Source organism: Scyliorhinus canicula, chromosome 11, assembly GCF_902713615.1.
Source record: "Scyliorhinus canicula chromosome 11, sScyCan1.1, whole genome shotgun sequence".
Taxonomy (NCBI): domain Eukaryota; kingdom Metazoa; phylum Chordata; class Chondrichthyes; order Carcharhiniformes; family Scyliorhinidae; genus Scyliorhinus; species Scyliorhinus canicula.
In genome coordinates this window covers 80,883,353-80,909,034 of record NC_052156.1, presented here as the reverse complement: position 1 = coordinate 80,909,034, position 25,682 = coordinate 80,883,353, and the positions used below count along the sequence as shown (strand labels likewise).

Genomic DNA, 25,682 nt, shown 5'->3' with positions numbered 1-25,682 from the left:
CAGTAGTTAGCCCTGCTGCCTCATGGCGCTGAGGTCCCAGGTTTGATCCTGGCTCCGTGTCACTGTCCATGTGGAATTTGCACATTCTCCCCATGTTTGCCTGGGTTTCACCCCCCACAATCCAAAGATGTGCAGTGCAGGTAGATTGGCCATGCTAAATTGCTCCTTAATTGGAAAAAAATGAATTGGGTACTCTAATTTTTTTTTAAAAAGGCAAGTAAGTGGTTGGATTCAAGCATGACTGCACCTTTTACGACTTCTTAATTACAGCTTTAGGAGACACACAGTCTGGATACCTGAAACTAGGTTCTTTAAAAACTTTACTGCAACAGATATAAAATACATTATATATACCAATTGCTTATATTCATCACAAGTACCTTAGATAAATACAATTATCCTGATTTGGCTAAGGATGGCACATCCTGTCTTTAGCAAGGTAACGTAGTACAAGATCTAAATATTGAAAGCACTTGTAGAATATTGAACATTTTGGCACCACAAAGGTGTCTGACATCACTAGGCACGATCCAACGGCCACGCTGCCCCCGTAAAGCAGCTCGCCTCTTTTATGGTGCATTTTCTGCACCATGGGTTATGACTACAATTCACATCCAGCGACTCCTTGGTTTTAGCTGAGTTGCCAAGAGAGTGATCATGCACAGGGATCAGGAGGTATCCATGGAGATGGAATTTCCTACTCAGTCCACACCTAATGGCTAGAATTTTATGGCCATTCACACCAGCGGGATCTTCTGGTCATGTCCAGGGCGACCCCATCGTGTTTCTCGTGGCGATGGGGGAATGCAAACAACAGGAAACCCTGTTAACAGGGGTAGGACCGCTTACTGCCTCTCTCTAATATGCAGATTTTCTAAAAAGTGATCCTGCCCATTGTGGGCAGGATTCGCATCGCAACATCCCTCGAGATTGCATTGAATCTCGCGGGATTGTGAGCCGGGTAGATCCCGGAAGGAGGATCTGGTATCCATGGAGAGGGAATTTCCTACTCAGCCCACACCTAATGGCTGGAATACACCAGGTAGGTAGGGGACTTTGTTCCCTTTTGTAAAAATCGCACCCACTATCTATACAGATACATGCACCATTCTGAACAACAATTTTTTTGAAACAATTCTTCCACATAATGAGACTTTAAGAGATATAAATAATACTATAAGCATATCAAGGTCATCAGTTGGTAAGTATTTACCTTTAGTCTCTTCCTCTTTAATTGTCCGTGCTGTTAAACCTGCTGGGCCGGATGTTTTGCATCGCCCATGTCGTGTTTTGCGGTGGTGGAAGCCGCCTCCCATTGGCCAATAGTGGGATCTTCTGGTCCTACCCCTGTTAACAGGGTTTCCTGTTGTTTGCATTCCCCCATCGCCATGAGAAACACAATGGGGTCGCCCTGGGCATGACCAGAAAATCCCGCTGGTGTGAACGGCTATAAAATTCCAGCCATTAGGTGTTGGCCGAGTAGGAAATTCCCTCTCCATGGATACTTCCTGATCCCGATGCATCATCTCTCTCTTGGCAACTCAGCTAAAACCAAGGAGTCGCTGGATGTGAATTGTAGTCATAACCCATGGTGCAGAAAATGCACCATATTGTGGATAGTCTCCTGGTGGTATTTTCTCATCACTAACATCCCAGGACATAGAAGGATCTTGGTACATGATGAGAATAAGATACTTACTTGTAAAGAGTTTCAACCTCTCTGTGAAAATAATCCCGTGTGATTTTCAAGTTGACATTGTCCACCTATACAAAAAGCATTCAGATGTAAGACACACAAAGACAAACAGCACAAATAACAAAATAGAGGGATTTCTATGCTGTGGCCTTCAACAATAACCTGCAACTTGCATTTCTGTGAACTCATAGAAAGGTATCCCAAGGCATTTGGAGACACTAAAAGACCGATGAAGACCCAAAGAAGAAAAGATCAGGAGGAATGACCAAAAGTCTGGTCGAAGAAGGGCAATGTTCCAGAGGTAAAAGTTACAAGTAAGAAGTCTTACACCAGGTTAAAGTCCAAGAGGTTTGTTTCAAACACTAGCTTTTGGAGCACTGCTCCTTCCTCAGGTGAAAGAGGAAGGAGCAGTGCTCCGAAAGCTAGTGTTTGAAACAAACCTGTTGGACTTTAACCTGGTGTTGTAAGACTTCTTACTGTGCTCACCCCAGTCCAAAGCCGGCATCTCCACATCATAAAAGTTACAATGCAGAGGACTGGAGGTTAGAAACTCAACTTGGAGTCAAGCAGGATATGGAGGCTAGTTCAGCATGCCATATTAACCAGAGATGGACGAACAGTGGGTAGGGCTGAAGACAATAGCTTTGGTCTTCTTGCTTAGCTGAAGCAAAATATGGCAGGAGGAGGCAGTGGATTAGTGCTGTTGTCACTGAACTAGTAATCTAGAGACCCAGGGTAATTCTCTTGGGGTCAGAGTTTGAATCCCACATGGCAGTTGGTGAAATTTAAATTCAGTAAAAAAAATAAATCTGGAATTAGAAGTCTAATGATGACCACGAAACCATTGTTGATTGTCGTAAAAACTCATCTGGTTCACTAATGTCCTTTCGGGAAGGAAATCTCCCATCCTTATCTGGTCTGGCCTACAAGCGACTCCAGATTTACAGCAATGTGGTTGACTCTTAAATGCCCGCTGACATGGCCGGGCAAGCCACTCAGTTCAAAGGCAATTAGGAATGGGCAAGAAATGTTGACCCAAGAATGAATAAAAAGATCCAAGACAGGATGCTGGGCAACCAATTAGAATGCACACAGGATGACAGTTTAGGTGGAAGCATCCTCCAACTTTCTTGATAATGGACTATTCAGGGCTGGGTTCACAAGAACTCAAGATAGGAGCAGGTGTAGAAGCCCGTTGAGTTGCTCTGCCATTCAGAACATACATGGCTGACCCGGGCTTTAGGTCTACTTTCCTGACTGCACTTCATATCCTTAGAGTCCCTGAGAGACCAAGAATCTGTCGATCTTAGCCTTAAATATATTCAATGATGAAGCATCCATAAACCTCTGGCCTAGACAACTCCAAAGATTCAAAACTCTCAGTCCTAAATGTTTGTCCCCTAATCTGGAGGCTGGGACCCTGTGGTTTCGATTCCCCAGCCAGGAAAATAACTCTCATTCTCTACCCTGTCAAGTCCCTTCAGAATTTTGTATGTTTCAATGAGAACACCTCTCACTCTTCTAAATTCCAGAGAATATGGACCCAATTTACTCAGCCTCTTATCATAGGACCACCCCTTCATCCCAAGGATTACTCTAGTGAACCATCGCTGTTTTGCTTTCAAAGCAAGAATATTCCTTCTTAAATATGCAGACCAAAACTACACCTAGTATTCCTAGGGTGGGATTTTCCAGCCATTCCCATTGGCAGGATCCTCCGGTCCCACTGACAGCAAACCCCCTGCCACGGGTTCCCCTGTGGCAGAGGGTGTGAACAACGGGAAACTCTGTAGAGAGCGGCAGGACAGGAAAATGTCACTGCTGGCTAATGGCGGATTCTCCTCTGCTGCCGCAAAGCATGCTGCAGGGGAAGTGGGCTGCTTATGGTTTCACCAAAGCCCTATGCAATTCAAGCATTTAGAGAACCATAGTATGATCTACCAAAGTCAACATGGTTTTGCAAAGGGAAATTTATTAAGCTTTTGAAGTTGTGTCTAGTGGGGTAGATGAAGGGGAACCAATAGACATCAGATTTCCAAAAGATATTTGTTAAGATGCCACACAAAGGGTTAATAGATAAGAGTTAGGTGTAATATATTAGCACGGATACAGTATATGGTACGTTAATGGACAGGAGGCAAAGAACAGGCATAAATGGGGTATTTTCTAGTTGACAGGCTTTGACAAGCTTCCTTTAATCATGTACTCCAATCCCCTTGCAATAAAGGCCAACATGCTAATTTCTTCCCTGACTGTTTGCTTCACTGAATGCTAACTGGCTGTGTTTCTTGTTTGAATATTAACATTTGCAAATTCCATCCATAGAACATAGAACAGTACAGCACAGAACAGGCCCTTCGGCCCTCGATGTTGTGCCGAGCAATGATCACCCTACTCAAACCCACGTATCCACCCTATACCCGTAACCCAACAACCCCCCCCTTAACCTTACTTTTTAGGACACTACGGGCAATTTAGCATGGCCAATCCACCTAACCCGCACATCTTTGGACTGTGGGAGGAAACCGGAGTACCCGGAGGAAACCCACGCACACACGGGGAGGATGTACAGACTCCACACAGACAGTCACCCAAGCCGAAATCGAACCTGGGACCCTGGAGCTGTGAAGCAATTGCGCTATCCACAATGCTACCGTGCTGCCCTTAAGAACAAATTCATCTACACTCCATTATTCTACCATAATCCATGTACCTATCCAATAGCCGCTTGCAGGTCCCTAACGTGTCCGACTACTTCCACAGGCAGTGCATTCCATGCCCCCACTACTCTCTGGGTAAAGAACCTACCTCTGACATCCCCCCTATATCTTCCATCATTTACCTTAAATTTACCTGGGACCCTGGAGCTGTGAAGCTCCATTTTGAAATAGGGGTTCTATTGCCAGGGGTTCTCCATTTTAAAAAAAAGTTCTGATTTTCTATTCTCATGATCAAGCTGAATAACCTCACATTTCCTCATATTTTACTCCATCATCCATCTTTGTTGCCCACTCGCTTAACCTCTCTATGTCTCTTTGCAGCCTCTCTGTGTCTTCCTTACAGCTGGCATTCCCACCTAGCTTAGTGTCATTAGCAAACTCAGATACATTACTATCCGCCTCTTTGTCTAGGTCGCTAATATGAATTGTAAATAGCGGAGGCCCCAGCTAGAAAATACCCCATTTATGTCTGTTCTTTGCCTCCTATCCATCAACTTACCTAATATCCGTGCTAATATATTACACCCAACTCTTATCTATTAACCTTTTGTGTGGCACCTTAACAAATATCTTTTGGAAATCTGACATCTATGGGTTCCCCTTCATCTACCCTACCAGTTACAACTTCAAAAGCTTGAATAGATTTCCCTTTGTAAAACCATGTTGACTTTGTTAGATCAGACTATGGTTTTCTAAATGCATTATTAAGACTTCCTTAATAATTAACTTTCCCATGACTCGCGTTAGCCTGACTGGCCTGTATTTACTCTCTGCCTCCTTTCTTGAATAGTAATGCTACATTTGTTAACTTCCAACCTGCTGGGAATGTTCCAGAATCCAGGAACACATGGAAATTATAGTCAGCGCATCCACTATCCCTGTAGCTGTCTCTTTTAGAACACTATCCTATGGACATCAGGACCTGAGGATTTGTCAGATTTTAGTTAAAGCTTCTCCAATACTTTTTCTCTCCTGATATTAATTACCTTAATATCCTATTATTTTCAGCACCTTGTTTACCTTCTATTTCTGGTGTGTAACTAGTGTCTTCTACTGGGAAGACCGACAAAATAGTTCAACGTCTCTGCTAGTTCCTCATTCTCTCTGGACAATGATTGACCCACAATTCTGTCTATTTATATGGAGCGCCAAAGGGCTGTCTTTTACTTCCTTTTTTTCATATAAAGTATGCAGGGTGTTGTACTGTCAAACTCCTCTCTGCGGATTACAAAGGGCTGATGGGGAAGTGAGGTCTTTATAATTAGTAGAACCATCATTAACAGTATAGAATGTCGTTATTTGAGCTCACAGGCAACACCTTAGTAGGCACTTCCCCTTATTCTGCTGCTCCCCAGCAACATCACATTACAAACAAAACAAGGAAATCAGAAGCATTATTCAATGCTACAGAATATTAATTACTGTACTAAATAATATTCATTCAACTGGCATTGATTTGTAATCTGAGTTGCATTATTCAGAGAGATGTCAGAGGGCTGATTTCAACCCTACCCAACCAGTGGAAATATACAAACCCATGAACATACGAATTAAGAGCAGGAGTAGGCCTCTTAGCCCCTCAAGCCTACTCCACCATTCAACAAGATTATGGTTGATCGGATTGTAATCCGATTGTAAGCTCCATGTTACGGCCTACCCCTCGATAACCTTTAGCCCTTTGCTAATCAAGGATCTATCTAGGTCCGTCTGAAAAATATTCAAAGACTCTGCTTCCACTGCCTTTTGAGGAAGAGAGTTTCTCCTCATCTGGAGACTGGACAGGTTGACAGTGAAAGAATTCTCCTCATCTGGAGACGCAGTGAAAATAGCTTTAACGCTTTACCCCAATGAGCTGCGGCTTTCCTGGGATTTAACATTTTTCAACTCAGTTTTTCAACTCAGGGACATTCGCTGGAGGGCAGGACTGTTGGATATTAAATACGCTGATCAAACACCAATGCCAGAGAGGCACAGAAAATTTTATTCTTTGATTTGCTTTTAGGCCAGGATGAGAAGGCCCCGCAGGGAAATTTTGGGCATTTCCATACCCCAGGGTTCTCTTTCTGCAACCATGTGACTCTTCCAACCCTATCCAATCCACACACACACACACATCTCATCCCACCCACCATTTCCGATCATATAATTAATTTTGGGGTACTGTTCCTTTGGGCCCACAGTAGCAGGTTCCTACTGCATGGATTCTCATGCGTTCCTGCTGGTCAGCTGGCATTTCCCAATAGGTTTAAGTGGAAGCCTATTCAGATAAAGCCAACTATTAAAGTCAGGCCTAATACTCTAAAGGGTGGGATAGTTTACCTTAGCTTTCGCTCATATATCTCTAACTGGGAGTTAAAATCAGCCCTTTATTCTCTGGCAAAAGCATTGATTTCTGTTATTTCTATTCCAAGTTTTAAAACCGTACTGAACGTTAAAGCATACTAATAAACCTCTGACCATTATAGGAACATGGAGGAGTAAGCCATTCAGCCCAGTGAGCCTGTTCCACCTTTCAATAAGATCATAGCTGATCATCCATTTTAATGCCTTTTGCCTCACATTATCTCCATATCCCTTTGTGTCTTTGGTATTTGTAAATCTATCAATCTCTGCGTTAAACATACTCAATGACTGAGCTTCCACAGTCCTCTGGTGTAGAGACACATCTTACTTACATCTACCCTGTCTATTCCTTTAAGCATTGTGAAGGTTTCAATTAGATCCCCTCTCACTCTTGGAAACTCAAGAGAATACATGCCCAGTTTCCTCAATCATTCTTCAAAAAACAGTCTCACCATTCTGGGAACAAATTAGATCTTTGTGGTATCAAAATGATTTTAGACATTTACAGAGGAGATAGTAAGAAGCAAGCTGCACATTGGTGTGCAAGATCATCACAGCACTCATGTTATTAGCACAAGACAAAAAGACTTGCCTTTAGCAGTTTTATGGCATATTCGGTATTGAACCTGTGACCTTTGTAGACATGACCAAATGTTCCTGAGCCAATCTGGCACATCTCATTGAAATTATCAGTGGCTTGTTCAAGGTCCTGTAAGGACCAGATGCAGCTGAGCATTGCAGGATGATCATTCGTTTCCTGGAGGTGTCTGCTGCCAACTTCATCCTGAACAAAGCAGATAGAACATTGTAACATATGCAGGAATTGGCAGAGAGACACACACGTGCATTGTACCAAATCGTGCCAGAGGTGTGTACCTTTCCAGTTGTATGTGTCAATATAAGCCAAGTGCTGCTCACATGTGATACTTCCTCCCATAGCATTGATCAACCAGGTCTAATCGACCACTTTGGTGTGAATGGTCAGATGAAAGGTCATATGAGAGGGCACAGGAAAGAGCAAAGTTTTTCCCATGGAAGAAAACGAGTTGAAGAAGGAGAGACCGTGGGATAGTGGTATTGTCACTGGACTGCTGATTCGGAGACCCAGGGTAATACTCAGGTTCGAAACCCACCACGACAGATGGTGGAAATTGAATCCAATAAATATCTGGTACCTAATTAACCACCTTCTCTGCTACTCATTTATCACCAATGTTCTATGGTATTCAATCATACCACTTTATAAATATTGAAATGTGTTTATTATAGGGTAGCACAGTGGTTAGCACAGCTGCTGCACAGCTCCAAGTTCCCAGGTTCGATTCCCAGCTTGGATCACTGTCTGTGACCCTGATAAATTACCCTTAGTGTCCAAAAAAGGTTAGGTGTGGTGGGTGACTGGGTTACGGGAATAGGGTGGAGCTGTAGGTTTAAGTGGGGTGCTCTTTCCAAGGGCCGGTGCAGACCCGATGGGCCGAATGGCCTCCTTCTGAATTGTAAATTCTATGATTCTACATCGAATCATGTTAATAGCACTGAAGGTGGCTATTTGGTCCGTGGTGCCTGTGCTGGCTCTCCACAACGAGGGCAACACAGCTAATCCCACTCCTTTGCCTTTTCTGTGTAGCCTTGAAAATCTTTCTTGGGTTGGGTAGGGTATCTCTGCCCCCCCCCCCCCCCCCCCCCCCCCCCCCAACATGGAGGGCTGCTCGGCAGTAGAGTGGACGAACCATGAAAAACGGCGTAGACTTTGGCGGGACCAGACGATCTGGCCTGAGGCCAATGGTGATCCGCATACATCGCTGGAAAACATGCCACAGGGAGCCGGAAAATCCTGGCCAGTATTCGTTACAGTTTCAAAATGGAACAGACATGGATCGGAACATTTTTCAGAGACTCCATTAATTGTACTTTTGTTCACTAGAATTAAACTGTGAAGTAACTGTGAATGTAGTTGTCAAAGGGCAGGTTCTAAACATCCAGATAGAACTTAAATTGTTCATGCCGTTTTACGTAGTGGCAGGAATGAAGCCCATCATACCTACACTCATGCTGGCTCTTCAATCTATCTAATTCAATCACATTCGTTTGCCCTTTCCTCATATTCTTTGATATTTTTACATACTTGGCATTATGATTTCATTCAGTTAGCAACTTTTCATTATTTGGTTCCATGCTAATCTCTGATTCTCAATCAATAGAACCCCTATGCTGGGCTGATCTAGAGCTGGATGGTCAGTAATCACTGGAAATGTTTAGATGATATAATTGAAATGCCAAAGGTGCAGCTAATCTTACCATTTCTGGTGATGGCATATCACATTTGTCATAATCTGACTTGTAAGTTGAGTTCAAGTGACTTGGAGGAATTGAGGGTCCAGGAAGTGGATCAAGCTGGCGTACTGGATAAAATAAAGACAAATACTAGTCAGGAGAAAGAAACTTTTACCAACCGAAACCTGCAATTCTGCACTAGCTTCTGACATAAACTACTCATTGTAATCCTACCTTTAGTGTTGCATATAAGCAATGTTAGCCCCCTTGTGTGCAAGAATTTTTACAACTGTTATGTTCTGCCAAATGACTCCAACCTGAGTATTGCTGAAAAAAAAGACATGTCGAAGCGTTTTGCCTTGCCCTTATCAGGACTCTTAGCAAAAATACCGATATAAGGGGGAAACAAAAATTTATACTGTTTGAGAAGTGAATGCTGATTGGTAGGTAAGTGGACTCTGATTGGTAAAGATGTAGAGTAAGAAGTCTTACAACACCAGGTTAAAGTTCAACAGGTTTGTTTCGAATCACTAGCTTTCGGAGCACAGCCCCTTCCTCAGGTGATTCACCTGAGGAAGGAGCTGTGCTCCGAAAGCTACTGATTCAAAACAAACCTGTTGGATTTTAACCTGGTGTTGTAAGACTTCTTTCTGTGCTCACCCCAGTCCAACGCTGGCATCTCCACATCATAGAACAAAGGAAAATTACAGCACAGGAACAGGCCCTTCAGTCCTCCAAGCCTACGCCGATCCAGATCCTCTATCTAAAACTGTCGCTTATTTTATAAGGATCTGTATCCCTCTGCTCCCTGCCCATTCATCTATCTGTCTAGATACATCTTAAATGACGCTATCGTGCCCGTCTCTACCGTCTCCACCGGCAATACGTTCCAGGCACCCACCATCCACTGCGTAAAGAACTTTCCACGCATATCTCCCTTAAACTTTTCCCCTCTCACCTTGAGCTCGTGATCCCTAGTAAGTGAGTCCCCCACTCTGGGAAAAAGCTTCTTGTTATCCACCCTGTCTATACCTCTCATGATTTTGTAGACCTCAATGAGGTACCTCCTCAACCTCCGTGTTTCTAATGAAAATAATCCCAATCTACTCAACCTCTCTTCGTAGCTAGCGCCCTCCATACCAGGCAAAATCCTGGTGAACCTCCTCTGCACTTTCTCCAAAGCATCCACATCCTTTTGGTAATGTGGCGGCCAGAACTGTACGCAGTACTCCAATTGTGGCCGAACCAAAGTCTTACACAACTGTAACATGACCCGCTAAGTCTTCTACTCAATACCCCTTCCGATGAAGGAAAGCATGCCGCATACCTTCTTTACCACTCTATCGACCTGCACAGCCACCTTCAGGGTGCAATGGACCTGAACACCCAGATTTCTCCGTACATCAATTTTCCCGAGTGCTTTTTCATTTACCGTATAGTTCGCTCTTGAATTGGATCTTCCAAAATGCATCACCTCGCATTTGCCCGGATTGAACTCCATTTGCCATTTCTCTGCCTAACTTTCCAATCTATCTATATTCTGCTGTATTCTCTGACAGTCCCCTTCACTATCTGCTACTCCACCAATATTAGTGTCATCTGCAAACTTCCTAATCAGACCACCTATACCTTCCTCTAGATCATTTATGTATATCACAAACAACAGTGGTCCCAGCACGGATCCCTGTGGGACACCACTGGTCATAGTTCTCCATTTTGAGAAACTCCCTTCTACTACTACTCTCTGTCTCCTGTTGCCCAGCCAGTTCTTTATCCATCTAGCTAGTGCACTCTGGACCCCATGAGACTTCACTTTCTCCATCAGCCTACCATGGGGAACCTTAACAAATGCTTTACTGAAGTCCATGTATATGACATCTACGGCCCTTCTCTTATCAATCAACTCTGTCACTTCCTCAAAGAATTCTATTAAGTTGGTAAGACATGACCTTCCCTGCACAAAACCATGTTGCCTATCACTGATAAACCCATTTTCTTCCAAATGGGAATAGATCCTATCCCTCAGTATCGTCTCCAGCAGCTTCCCTACCACTGATGTCAGGCTCACCGGTCTATAATTATCTGAATTATCCCTGCTACCCTTCTTAAACAAGGGGACAACATTACCAATTCACCAGTCCTCCGGTATCTCACCGGTGTTCAAGGATGCTGCAAAGATATCTGTTAAAGCCCCAGCTATTTCCTCTATCACTTCCCTCAGTAACCTGGGATAGTTCCCATCCGGGCCTGGTGACTTGTCCACCTTAATGCCTTTTAGAATACCCAATACATCCTCCCTCCTTATGCCGACTTGACCTAGAGTAATCAAACATCTATCCCTAACCTCAACATCCGTCATGTCCCTCTCCTCAGTGAACACCGATGCAAAGTACTCGTTAAGAATCTCACCCATTTTCTCTGACTCCACGCATAACTTTCCTCCTTTGTCCTTGAGTGGACCAACCTTGTCTCTAGTTACCCTCTTGCTGCTTATATATGAATAAAAGGCTTTGGGATTTTCCTTAACCCTGTTTGCTAAAGATATTTCATGACCCCTTTTAGCCCTCTTGATTCCTCGTTTCAGATTGGTCCTACATTCCCGATATTCTTCCAAAGCTTTGTCTGTCTTCAGTCGCCTAGACCCTATGTATGCTTCCTTTTTCCTCTTGGCTAGTCTCACAATTTCACCTGTCATCCATGGTTCCCTAACCTTGTCATTTCTATCCCTCATTTTCACAGGGACATGTCTGTCCTGCACTCTAATCAACCTCTCTTTAAAAGCCTCCCACATAACAAATGTGGATTCACCTTCAAACATCTGCTCCCAATCCACATTCCCCAGCTCCTGCCAAATTTTGGTATAGTTGGCCGTCCCCCAATTTAGCATTCTTCCTTTGGGACCACTCTCACCTTTGTCCATGAGTATTCTAAAACTTACGTAATTGTGATCACTATTCCCAAAGTAATCCCCGACTGAAACTTCAACCACCTGGCCAGGCTCAATCCCCAACACCAGATCCAGTATGGCCCCTTCCCGAGTTGGACTATTTACATACTGCTCTAGAAAACCCTCCCGGATGCTCCTTACAAATTCTGCTCCAACTAGACCTCTGACACTAAGTCTATCCCAGTCAATGTTGGGGAAATTAAAATCTCCTATCACCACCACCCTGTTGCTCCTACATCTTTCCATAATCTGTTTACATATATGTACCTCTATCTCACGCTCGCTGTTGGAGGTCTGTAGTACAGCCCCAACATTGTTACCGCACCTTTCCTATTTCTGAGCTCTGCCCATATCGCCTCACTGCTCGAGTCCTCCATAGTGCCCTCCTTCAGCACAGCTGTTATATCCTCTCTGACCAGTAATGCAACTCCTCCACCCCTTTTACCTCCCTCTCTATCCCACCTGAAGCATTGATATCCTGGGATATTTAGTTGCCAATCATGCCCTTCCCTCAACCAAGTCTCAGTAATAGCAATAACATGATACTCCCAGATACTACTCCAAGCCCTAAGTTCCTCTGCCTTACCTATTACACTTCTTGTATTAAAACAAATGCGCCTCAGACCACCAGTCCCTTTGCGTTCATCATCTGCTCCCTGCCTACTCTTCCCCTTAGTCATGCTGACTTCATGATCTAGTTCCTTACAGGCTTTAGTTACTACCTCCTTACTGTCCACTAACCTCCTCATTTGGTTCCCATCCCCCGCCACATTATCTTAAACCTTCCCCAACAGCGTTAGCAAAAGCACCCCCGAGGACATTGGTTCACATCCGGCCCACGTGTAGACCATCTAATTTGTAGTAGTCCCACCTCCTCCAGAACCGGTCCCAATGTCCCAAAAATCTAAATCCCTCCCTCCTGCACCATCTCTCAAGCCACGCATTCATCCTACCTATTCTTTCATTTCTACCCTGACTACCACGTGGCACTGGTAGCAATTCTGACATTACTACCTCTGAGGTCCGACTTTTTAACTTGGCTCCTAACTCCCTAAATTCTGCTTGTAGGACCTCATCCCGTTTTTTACCTATATCATTGGTGCCTATATGCACCACAACAACTGGCTGTTCACCCTCCCCCTTCAGAATGTTCTGCAGCCCTATAAGGTAATGCAGGAGGTGGAGGAGTCGTCAGTGGAGGAGCTGAAGGCTAAATGGGAGGGGGATTTTGGGGAGCAGATAGAGGATGGGACTTGGGCGGATGCCTTGGAGAGAGTCAATTCTTCCTCTTAGTCTCATCCAATTTAAGGTGCTGCACCAGGCCCACATGTCCGGGACTAGGATGAGTAGGTTCTTTGGGGGTGAGGACAGGTGCACCAGATGTTTGGGGAGTCCAGCGAATCACGCCCACATGTTCTGGGCATGCCCAGCACTGGAAGAATTCTGGAAGGGGGTGGCGGGGAGGGTGTCGAGGGTGGTTGGATCCAAGGTCAAACCTGGGTGGGGACTCACGATTTTCGGAGTTGCGGTGGAGCCGGGAGTGCAGGAGGTGAAAGAGGCCGGTGTCCTGGCCTTTGCGTCCCTAGTAGCCCGGCGGAGGATCTTGCTGCAGTGGAAGGATGCGAGGCCCCCAAGTGTGGAGACCTGGGTCAATGACATGGCGGGATTTATAAAGTTGGAAAGGGTCAAATTTGCCCTGAGAGGATCAGTACAAGGGTTCTATAAACGGTGGCAGCCTTTTCTGGACTTCCTGGCTCAAAGATAGGTATCTTGGTCAATAGCAGCAGCAACTTGGGGAGGGGGGGGGGGGGGGGGGGGGGGGAGAGAGAGAGGGGGTGGGGGCAAGGGGGTTGTTCCTTATTATAGTTTCTATTTTTCTTTTTTCGCTACGGTTATGTAACTTAACATTGTGTTAATTTAAGTTGTTAATGTGTTGGGTTGTTCATTGAGGAGGGGGCGAAGGTTCATGATTATTGTCATTATTGTTATTGTTGGTATTTTAGTATGGTTTGATGTTGTATAAATTCAAAATTTTTCAATAAAAATTATTTTAAAAAAAAAGAATGTTCTGCAGCCGATCTGAGACATCCCTGACCCGTGCACCTGGGAGGCAACATACCATTCGGGAGTTTCGTTTTTGACCACAGAACCACCTATCTACTCCCCTTACAATTGAATCCCCTATGACTATAGCCCTTCCACTCTTTTCCCCGCCCTTCTGTACAGCAGAGTCAGCCACGGTGCAATGAACCTAGCTACTGCTGCCTTCCCCTGGTGAGTCATCTCCCTCAACAGTATCCAAAACGGTATACCTGTTTTGGAGGGAGATGACCATGGTAGAGATGTTTTCATGGAGAATGCACCAGTTGATGGTGACAGATTAAGTCAGGCAGCTTGATCCGGACTGGTCAAGGCATTATGCTGATAACCAGTTTAAGATTCAGTTGGGCTCACAATGTGGCGCATTTACATGTGCTGGAAGTTATATATATTAATACAGAGAGCCCTTTTTTTTGCAGACAAAAACACACTTTGCGCCTGTTTCTGCTAAACAAAATAAGTGACAGCCATTCGCTGATTCATTTCCCAGGATAATGCCTTGACCAATTAGGTTCAATCTGGCCTGATTTAAATTTCAAAGAGTGCTTGGCAATTATCTGTCAATCACAATTGCCACCAGAGCAATGCCTCTATCAATCAGAGACCACTTGCCAGCCAATCAGTATTCATTTCTTATACAGCAGAAATTGCTTTCCCATTATTCTGATATTATTACTAAGTACCCTGATGAGTGCAAGACAAAGAGCTTCGACATGTCTCTTTTTGAGCAATATTTAAATGGTAGGTTGTTACAAGAGAGACAGTGTTCAGCTACAGATACCTCTTGATAATGTTCTACAAATTTGTATTATACCTTCAGTCTTCCTCTATGACAGTGTAGCTGTTGCATGTGTACAAGATTATTTTATGTGACTGCGATTATTCCAATTGATGTAAAGTTTCTCTAAATAGTTTTTTTAAAAATAATTTATAGGATGTGGGTGATGCTGGCTGGGTCAGCATTTATTGCCCATCCCTACTTGCCCTTCAGAATGAGGTGGTGAGCTGCCTTCTTGAACCGCTGCACAGTAGGCAGTGTATGTACACCCACAGTTCTGTTGGGGAGAGAATTCCAGGATTTTAACCCAGCAACAGTTAAGGAATAACGATATATTTCCAAGTCAGGGAGGTGAGTGACTTGGAGGGGAACCTCCAAGTGGTAGGGTTCCCAGAAATTTGCTGCTCATATCCTTCTAGGTGGTAGTGGTTGTGGGTTTGGAAAGTGCTGCCCAAGGAACCTTGGTGAGTTACTGCAGCGCGTCTTGTAGATGGTACACACGGCTGCTACTGTTGAAATGAAATGAAATGAAAATCGCTTATTGTCACGAGTAGGCTTCAATGAAGTTACTGTGAAAAGCCCCTAGTCGCCACATTCCGGCGCCTGTCCAGGAAGGCTGGTACGGGAATCAAACCGTGCTGCTGGCCTACTTCGTCTGCTTTAAAAGCCAGTGATTTAGCCCAGTGAGCTAAACCAGCCCTGTTTGTGGTGATGGAGGGATTGAATGTTTGTGGAAGGGGAAGCAATCAAGCGGGCTGCTTTGTCTGGATGGCATCAAGCGTCTTGAGTGTTGTTGGAGTTGCATTCATCCAAGCAAGTGGAGAGTATTCCATCACATTCCTTACTTGTTCCTTGTAGACGGTGGACAGGCTTTGGGAGTCAGGAGGTGAGTTACGCGCTGCAGGATTCCTAGCTTCTGACCTGCTCTAGTAGCCGCAGTATTTCTATGGCTAGTCCAGTTCAGTTTCTGGTCAATGGAACCCCCGGGATGTTGATTGTGGGGGATTCAGCCATTGAATGTCAAGGGGCGATGGTCTGATCCTGGCTTGTTGGAGATGGTCATTGCTTGATATTTGTGTAGCGCAAACATCACTTGTTATTTGTGAGCCCAAGCCTGGACATTGCCCCGGTTTTGCTGCATTTGGACATGAACTGTTTCACTATTTGATGCAAATGGTGCCGTGCAGTCACCTGCGAACATTCCCACCTCTAACCTTACGATCGAAGGAAGGTCATTGATGAAGCAGCTTAAAATGGTAAGGCCTCGGACACTACCCTGAGGAACTCCTGCAGTAATGTCCTGGAGCGGGGATGATTGACTGCCAACCTCCACACACAACGATCTTCAGTTTTGTTGATGACAGAGCATGAATACATATTTGAACACTGTATTTGACACTGGTGAAATTCTATCAATTGTTACAGCTTGACCATCAACGTACGGATAAGACTTTGCTGAATTGTATGTGTGAATACTTTTCTACCACTGACCATTACAATCCCACAAATAATTGCCCAGTTTAGTAATTACCATTGTTTGATGAATCCATATTGTTTTCACAATTCAATACAGGATTGGCGGTAGGTAGAGGTGGGCGGAACATCTCAGATGTTTCTGGCAAATAACTTTGCATGCTAGTAGGCTGAGCAATGGAAGAAGCTGCAGGCTGCCCTGTTAAAAAGACAATTTTAAGATTGATACTATAACCATGCTTAAAAACAATAAAACTTACCATGCAGACACTGATGGACATTTTACCACTCACTATCCATACGTCCTGTAAATAGTGTAGAATAAAAGTTTCTTCAATCCCACCGTATAAACTCACGGTAGCATGGTACCATAGGAGCAGCAAGGTAGCATACTGGTTAGCACTGTGGCTTCACAGCGCCAAGGTCCCAGGCTCGATTCCCTGCTGGGTTACTGTCTGTGTGGAGTCTTCATGTTCTCCCAGTGTCTGCGTGGGTCTCCTCCGGGTGCTCCGGTTTCCTCCCACAGTCCAAAGATTAGGTGGATTGGCCATGCTAAATTACCCTTAGTTTCCAAAATTGTTTAGGAGGGGTTATTGAGTTAAGGGGATAGGGTTGAAGTGAGGGCTTAAGTGGGTCGGTGTAGATTCAATAGGCTGATTGGCTTGCTTCTGCACTGTATGCTCTATCATCTGTTCTGTCTTGAAGGACAAGGGCAGCAGATGCATGGGAACTCCCACCACCTCAAAATTTCCCTCCGTGTCACACCATCCTGACTTGGAAATATATTGCCGTTCCTTCACTGTCACAGAGTTAAATTGCTTGAACTCCTTAACCAATGGTATTGTAGCTGCACCACATGGACGGCAGCGTTTCAAGAAGACAGTTTACGACAACCTTCTCAAGGGTAATTAGGAATGGGCAATAACCGCTGGCCGAGCCAACGACAGATTAACCTAACATTCGAATGCTATCCCAGCTGATAACAAATCACTTAAAGCATTGAATTTCTCCAGGAATTCTTTACCAATCACATATTCAAAGAGTAATCATTATTTATAAGATTCTGTATGCTGACACAAGACATGGAGCCAAAACCCTCCATATACTGGCTTCGCTTTTGATAATACCAGATATTAAATGTTCAAGGAGCCTGAAATGGTGTCATTTTGATAATCGGTGGAAAACGCGTTAACAGTGTTTAACCAGGGCTGCCTGTAAAAGTTATGGCAGCTGATTGGAGGAAAGAGACCCCCTGGCCCCCTTCCCCCAAAAGGAAATTCTCAGTATACCTGGCTAAGTGCTCACATAAAGATCAGCTACCTCATCAGGCTGGGAAACAGAAACTAAAGGTTAAACTTCGAGTTGCTCAAACTACCAAAGTGTGGGAACTGATGTTCATAAGGCTAACCACGTGTAATGTTTCCATAATCCCTCCAGACGTTTTACACTTCTGAAATAATAACAAATAGCTCCTACCAAAGTCATAAGTTAAATAAAGTTAACGGTGACAAACATGACCCTGGCTGAGCCTTCGACTTGGTTAACTTTGAAATTATGTTCTAATTCATCGTTATCCGGCAGGGATTAAAGAACAAAGGACAAAGAACAATATAGCACAGGAACAGGCCCTTCGGCCCTCCAAGCCTATACCAGTCATGATACCAACCTTTGCCTAAACCTTCAGCACTTCCTTGTGCCGTATCCCTCTATACCCATCCTATCCATGTGTTTGGCTAAGCCTGGCACACGATGAGGATGCATTGACTCTCCTCAGGCCTTCCCCCATAACCCAATTTTCAACTCTCCTCCCAGCTCTTCCTCCCACTTTCTCTTCACCTTCCCAATTGGGACCCCTTCCCACTCCATCAGTTTCTTATATATTTCCGAGATCCTCCCTTCCCCACCCTATGTTTTAGACATCACCGTATCCTGTATTCCCCTTAGTGAGAGGCGAGGGAAGCTCGGGACCTGCCTCCGGACAAAATCCCGTACCTGCAGGTACCGGAACCCGTTCCCACCCCGCAACTCAAACTCTTTGTCTAGCTCCTCCAGGCCAGGGAAACCCACCTCAATGAAGGAATCCCAAATCTCTCAATCCCTGCCGGCTGCCACCTACTGAAGCCCCCGTCCAGCACCCCCAGAGCGAACTGGTGATTATCACAGATCGGTGACCACACTGACGCCCCCTCCAGTCTCATGTGCTGCCTCCATTGCCCCCACACTCTCAGGGCTGCCACTACCACTCGACCTGTGGAGTACCGGACTGGCGAGAATGGCAGAGGTGCCGTTAACAAAACCTTCAGACTCGTGCCTTTGCAAGATGCCGCCTCCACTCGCTCCCACACCAACCCCTCCCCCACTACCCGTTTCCTAACCATCGATATATTGGCCACCCAGTAGTAATTAATAAAGTTCGGAAGGGCCAAGATCCAAATCAAGATCCGCCGGATCCAAAACCACCTTCCCCCCCTGTATCTATCACTTTCCCAATCTCTCTCGCCGCCTCCTGTTTCCTCAGCTGGTGCGCCAGCATCCTGCTGGCTTTTACCCCATATTCATACACCGCCCCCTTTACCCTCCTCAGCTGACCTCAGCCTTATCTGTGGACAGGAGCCCAAATTCCAGCTGCAGTCTCTGACGCTCCTTTAAAAGCCCGCCTTCCGCGTAACTCCTGTCCATCTGTAAAATTTTGCCTACAAGTCTGTCCAACTCTGCACGCTCAGCATCCTCCTTATGGGCCCGAATTGAGATGAGCTCCCCCCTAATAACCGCCTTCAATGCCTACCAAACCACCCTGACCGAAACTCACCCGTGCCATTGATCTTTATATATCTCCAAGTGGCCTCCCTCGCCTCCTCCTCTGTTAACAGCCCCACATCCAACCTCCATTGCGAGCGCTGGGCCTTTCCTTTGCTAACTTGCAGGTTTGCCCTGTGTGGAGTGTGGTCTGACACCAGTATTGCTGAATATTCAGCATCTACCACCTCAGCCAGCAGCGTTTTGTCCATCACAAAGAAGTCTATCCGGGAATACACCTTATGTATGAAAACTCCTTAGTCCTTGGCCTCCCAAATCTCCATGGATCAACCAACCCCCGTCATGCGCTCCATAAACCCCTGAAGCTCCTTTGCCATAGCCGATACCTTCCCAGACCTAAAACGCGACCGGGCAAGCCTCGGATCCAGCACCGTATTGAAATCTCCCCCCATAATCAGTTGATGTGAATCTAGGTCTGGGATCTTCCCCAGTACCCATCTAACAAACTCAGCTTCATCCCAGTTCGGAGGGTTCTATACATGTAGCATGACTTACCAGTTTTTATACTCGATGCCCCTTCCAATGAAGGCAAGCATTCATTATGCTTTCTTGACTACCTTGTCCACTTGTGTTGCCACCTTCAAAGATCTGTGGACTTGCACGTCCAGATCTCTCTGACTTTCTATATTCCTAAGAGTTTTGCCATTTACGGCATTTTTGGTACCAGTCTGCTGTGGTGGGCAGCATGGTAGCACAGTGGCTAGCACAGTTGCTTCACAGCTCCAGGGTCCCAGATTCGATTCCCACTTGGGTCACCGTCTGTGCGGAGTCTGCACGTTCTCCCCGTGTCTGTATGGGTTTCCACAGGTTGCTCGTTTCCTCCCCCAGGCCAAAGATTTGCAGGATAGTGGGCCGAATGGCCTCCTTCTGTACTGTAAATTCTATGAAATCTATGAAATGAGGCACCTTGTCAAAGGCTTTACTGAAGTCCATGTAAACAACATCCACCACCCTCCCCTCATGTACTCATTCAATTCCATTCTTATCTATCCAATCGTAGCTGGAGTATCACTTGCAATGGCTTCTCTTCCTGCACCCACACCATTAACTTAGATATTCTCTCAAAGATCTATCCTTGGCTGCCACTGATTTCTCATCTGCATGTTGCCCTCAACAACATGATCCAAAAATGCAGCATTAGTTACCATTTGTATGCTGACGACACCCAGCTCCACGTCACCAGCCCCTCTCCTCATCCCTCACGTTTACCTGAAAATTGACAAAACTGCTTGCCCGACATCCAGTACTGGATGAGCAGAAATTTCCTCCAACTTGGTCCCTGCCACAAACTTCATTTCTTTAACAGTGACTCTATCCATATTCCTGGCAATTGTCTGAGGCTCACCCAGACAACTTTGGTCTTATATTTTTTTTTAAAATTAGTATATTGTGGTGAATGTAATATAGATGTATATATGTTAATTCACACTGTCCTTGTAAGTGCAGTAGCGCTATCCTACCACTAGGGGGAGTAGCGCTGGAAGCACTCAGGAACTTGTACTGGGCTCCACCCTTGGCTCCGCCCACGACTCCTCCCCCTAGTGCAGCTGTATAAATACCCTTGTCCAGAGTCAGCCTGAGTTCACTACAAGTTCATCGACAGGTAACAGGCTGGCTCTGAAGTAAGTCGATTAAAGCCTAGATTCACATCGGAAACACGTGTCTGGTGAATTGATGGTTCCATCAATTTAATCGACTTAAGAACAGTAAAGATCGATTATGGAATCGGCCCTCAAGCCTGGACGCCTGGAACTCAACCCGCAGGATGCAGAGGCTAAAGAAATCTTCTCCCACTGGATCCGGTGCTTCAAGGCCTACCTGGCTGAAGCGAGCACAGCCGAAACGACAGAGGATCAGAAGCTAAGTCTACTGCACGCGAGGGTGAGCCACAGAATCTCTACGCAACTAAACTCGGCCAGTTCATATACTGTGGCGCTAGCAGTTCTCGAAAAAATGTATGTAAGGCCCATTAATGAAGTTTACGCTCGCCATGTGTTCACGACTCGCCGTCAGCGGCCTACGGAATCACTCGCCGAATTCCTAAGGGAACTTAATAATTTGTCCAATGACTGTAATTACCAAGCGTTTACCGCGGCTGAACACAGGGAATTGGTGGTACACGATGTTTTTGTAGCGGGCCTCAGGTCTAACTATGTGCGCCACGACTGCTGGAAAAGGGGGCCCAGGACTTAGAAACGACTGTGGAAGCTGCTACCACGATGGAGGTCTCCTTCCGCAGCCTTAATTCGGACCCCGCGACCCAATCATGGGCCCCCGACCAGCGACTCCCCCAGGCCTGTGCTACGTGGCCGCCCAGCCACCATGCTGCCCCAGCCAGCCACTATGCTGCTCCAGCCAGCCACTATGCTGCCCCAGCCTGCCATTTCTGCGGCCAGAACCAGCACCCGCGGCAGCACTGCCCGGCCGGCAACGTGACCTGCAGCAGCTGCGGGCGAAAAGGGCATTACGCAAGAGTGTGCCTCGCAAAAAGGGCCCCAGCTTCCAACTCCCCAGCGACTCGCAGTAATCGCTCCCCTCGCTCGCAGCCCCGCGGGGCCCGAAACGCTGCGGCCTATGCCCCGACTCCACCCCCTCCAGCTACGTGCGATCCATGGGGGCGCCATCTTGGTAAACCTCCACCACGCGGCCGGCCACGTGCGACTCATGGGGGCCGCCATCTTGGACGCCATCTTCCTCGCCGCCCGCCACGTGCGACTCATGGGGGCCGCCATCTTGGACGCCATCTTCCTCGCCGCCCGCCACGTGCGATCCACGTGCCCGATCGGCATCTCCGCGCTCGGACAACTCAGCGGAGGAATTTGAATTAGACTATGAACTCAGAGGGCAGTCATCACGGGGCAACTCAGCACAGCTGATCGAGCCACCGACTACCCGCAACTCAGCGCGGTCACCCTAGACCAATCCCGACCAAATAATCTACGAAACTCGATGGCAGAGGTCCATATCAACGGTACAAAACACCATGCCTCTTCGATTCCGGGAGCCCTGAGAGCTTCATACATCCAGACCTGGTAAGACGCTGTTCGCTCCCCGTTTTCCCCGTGCAAACTATCTCGCTCGCTTCAGGCTCCCACTCGGTCCAGATCCAGGGGCGCATAGCCGCGACACTCACAATCCGAGGCCCTAGTTACTCGAAATTCTAACTCAACGTTTTGCCCGAACTCTGCGCGCCACTTTTATTAGGCCTAGACTTCCAATGCAACCTCAAGAGCCTCACCCTCAGCTTTGGAGGGCCCCTGCCCCCACTCACAATCTGCAGCCACGTTACGCTGCGAATTACCCCCCTCCTCTCTTCGCCAATCTCACTAAGGACTGTAAACCCGTAGCCACTCGTAGCCGGTATAGCCTGCAGGATAGGGTATTTGTCAGAGCAGAGGTCCGAAGGCTACTCAGTGAGGGGGTTATAGAGGCCAGCAATAGTCCCTGGAGAGCTCAGGTGGTGGTCGTTAAGACCGGGGGAAAATTCCGTATGGTGGTCGACTACAGTCAGACTATAAATAGATTTACTCGTATCCCCTCCCCAGGATTGCAGACATGGTAAACCAGATCGCCCAGTACCGGCTCTTTTCCACGGTGGATCTGAAGTCTGCATACCACCAGCTCCCAATCCGCCCGGAGGACCGCCACTACATGGCATTCGAGGCTGATGGCCGCCTCTTCCATTTCCTCCGGGTCCCTTTCGGCATCACTAATGGGGTCTCGGTGTTCCAACGAGCAATGGACCGAATGGTGGACTAGTACGGGCTGCGGGCCACGTTTCCGTACTTGGACAATGTCACCATCTGCGGCTATGATCGGCAGGACCACGGCGCCAACCTCCACCGTTTTCTCCAGACGGCACAGAAACTGAACCTCACGTACAACAAGGAGAAATGCGTTTTCCGCACATCCAGACTAGCCATCCTCAGCTATGTCGTGGAGAACGGAGTCCTGGGCCCAGACCCGGACCGTATGCGCCCCCTCTTAGAACTCCCTCCCCCTCATTGTCCCAAGGCCCTCAAACGGTGCTTGGGATTTTTTTCCTACTACACCCAGTGGGTCCCTCAATATGCGGACAAAGCCCGCCCACTCTTTAAGACCACACGATTTCCCCTGTCAGCCGAGGCACGCCAGGCCTTCGACGGCATCAAGGAGGACATTGCCAAAGCGGCCATGCGGGCGGTGGATGAATCCACCCCATTTCAGGTAGAGAGCGACACCTCAGAGTTAGCTCTTGCAGCCACGTTAAATCAGGCAGGGAGACCAGTTGCATTTTTCTCCCGTACCCTCTCCGCTTCAGAACTCCGACACTCCTCAGTCGAGAAAGAAGCACAAGCCATTGTGGAGGCTATCCGTCACTGGAGGCACTACCTCACAGGTAGGAGGTTCACCCTCGTCACCGACCAAAGATCGGTTGCCTTCATGTTCGACAACTCGCAAAGGGGCAAAATAAAAAACGACAAAATTCTGAGGTGGAGGATCGAACTCTCCACCTACAATTATGATATCAAATATCGACCCGGGAAGCTCAACAAGCCTCCGGATGCCCTGTCCTGCAGGATGTGTGCCAGCGCGCAGATCGACCGATTAAATGTCATCCACAATGACCTCTGCCACCCGGGGGTCACCCGGCTCGCCCACTACATCAGGGCCCGAAACCTGCCTTTCTCCAACGAGGAGGTAAAAGCGGTCACCAGGGACTGCCCGATCTGTGCGGAGTGCAAACCGCACTTCTATTGACCAGTTAGGGCCCACCTGGTCAAGGCTTCTAGGCCCTTTGAACGCCTCGCAATTGATTTCAAAGGGCCACTCCCCTCAACTAACACGAACGTTTACTTCTTAAACGTCGTAGACGAGTTCTCCCGTTTCCCATTCGCTATCCCGTGCCCTGACATGACCTCCCACACAGTCATTAGGGCCCTGCATAGCATCTTCACCCTGTTTGGCTTCCCCAGCTACGTACACAGCGACCGGAGTTCGTCCTTCATGAGCAACGAGCTGCGTCAGTACCTGCTCGACAAGGCAATTGCCTCGAGCAGGACTACCAGCTACAACCCCAGGGGGAACGGGCAGGTGGAAAGGGAGAACGCGACGGTCTGGAAGACCGTCCTACTGACCCTCCGGTCTAGAAAGCTCCAAGTCTCCCAGTGGCAGCAAGTCCTCCCAATCGCGCTCCACGCTATTAGGTCCCTTTTGTGCACGGCGACCAACCAGACCCCTCACGAGAGGCTCTTCATTTTTTCCAGGGGCACTAGCACGGGGGTCTAACTTCCGGCATGGCTGAGGACGCCGGGCCCCGTACTTCTGAGGAAACACGTCAGGACGCACAAAACCGACCCCCTTGTTGAGAAGGTGCGCCTGCTCCACTCCAACCCCCAGTACGCATTCGTCGAGTTCCCTGACAGCCGTCAGGACACAGTATCCCTCCGGGATCTGGCACCCGCCGGATCCAGCGCCCCCTCTACCCCCACAGAAGGACCTCTCACCCTACGCCCCATGCTGCAGCCCCCTTGCGCTCCCGAGCCCATGAGCTCGCTCCACCAATTCCGCGCCCCCGCGCCGGCCAGCCCCCAGCGCCCCCAGTCCCCGGTCGAACCAGGAGAGTACGAAGCTCAGATACAACCCTCCCTGGAGTCCGCCATCGTACCCCAGCACACTACACCCATCCAGCCACCGCAAGAGGCTGCAACCCCGGTGCTCCGCAGATCTCAGCGGACAATTCGACCACCGGACAGACTGACTTCCCTATTATAAAAAGGACATAGGGACACTGTATCAAGTGCAAAAAGATTCTTAGGGTGATACTAGAACTGGGAATTTATACCCAGAAGCAAACATTAAACAGGCTGTGGCTCATTTATTTAGAAAGATAAAGACTCAGGGATGACCTGATAGCGGTCTTCAATGGTTATGGAAGGCTTTGATATGGTCGATGCAGTAATATGTTTCCACTTGAGAGGAAGATAGGAATTAAGGATCATGAGATAGTCGTTAATAAATGCAATAAGGAACTTCCTTACCCAGAGAGTGATTAGAATGAGGAACTTGCTACCACAAGGATGGATTGTTTTGACTTTTTGGTTCAGATTGTCAGTTGTTACAAATCATGATGCATATAAAATTGATATATTTTGAGACAGTGTCTGTAATTTAAGATAAAGTGAAGGAACTCATGTGACCTGGTCAGCTTGACAACAAGCCTGGGTGACATGGCTGTTAAGATTAAAGGGAGGTTTGAATTTTTTTCAGGGAGGTAAGGTGTGAGGTGTTCACACTTGGAGACATTAGCAGAAGCAGCTGCATTTATTATGGTTAAACATTTACTCTCCAAAGTCCCAGTAAGGTGTTGAGTGTTTGGGTTTTGAAATGTAATTAGTGCGATTTCACATTTGGCTTCCGTAGTCATATGATTATGCATTGAGGCTGACTCTCTGGAGGCAGATATCTTAACAGGCAGTTCAAAAGATTTACAATGATAAAGCACTGAAGAATCACAGCTATCCTGTCAACATTGAGAATGTCAAGTTGTAAAGA

General features: G+C 46.9%; 1 protein-coding gene across 5 annotated transcripts in view; it reads right to left on the bottom strand.

Moving 5' to 3' along the window:
- LOC119973155 (interleukin-1 receptor-associated kinase-like 2) overlaps positions 1–25,682 on the bottom strand; it is a 116,000-nt gene that overhangs the window by 48,193 nt on the left and 42,125 nt on the right. For 2 of the 5 annotated variants that reach the window (XM_038810773.1, XM_038810775.1), the window contains 4 exons: positions 16,390–16,530; positions 9,058–9,161; positions 7,352–7,543; positions 1,700–1,764 (listed from right to left, as the gene is read on the bottom strand). In XM_038810773.1, coding sequence (XP_038666701.1) covers positions 1,700–1,764; positions 7,352–7,543; positions 9,058–9,161; positions 16,390–16,530 — 502 coding nt within the window. The remainder of the gene's footprint in view (positions 1–1,699; positions 1,765–7,351; positions 7,544–9,057; positions 9,162–16,389; positions 16,531–25,682) is intronic. The other 3 variants (XM_038810774.1, XM_038810778.1, XM_038810777.1) reach the window with 2 other exon arrangements.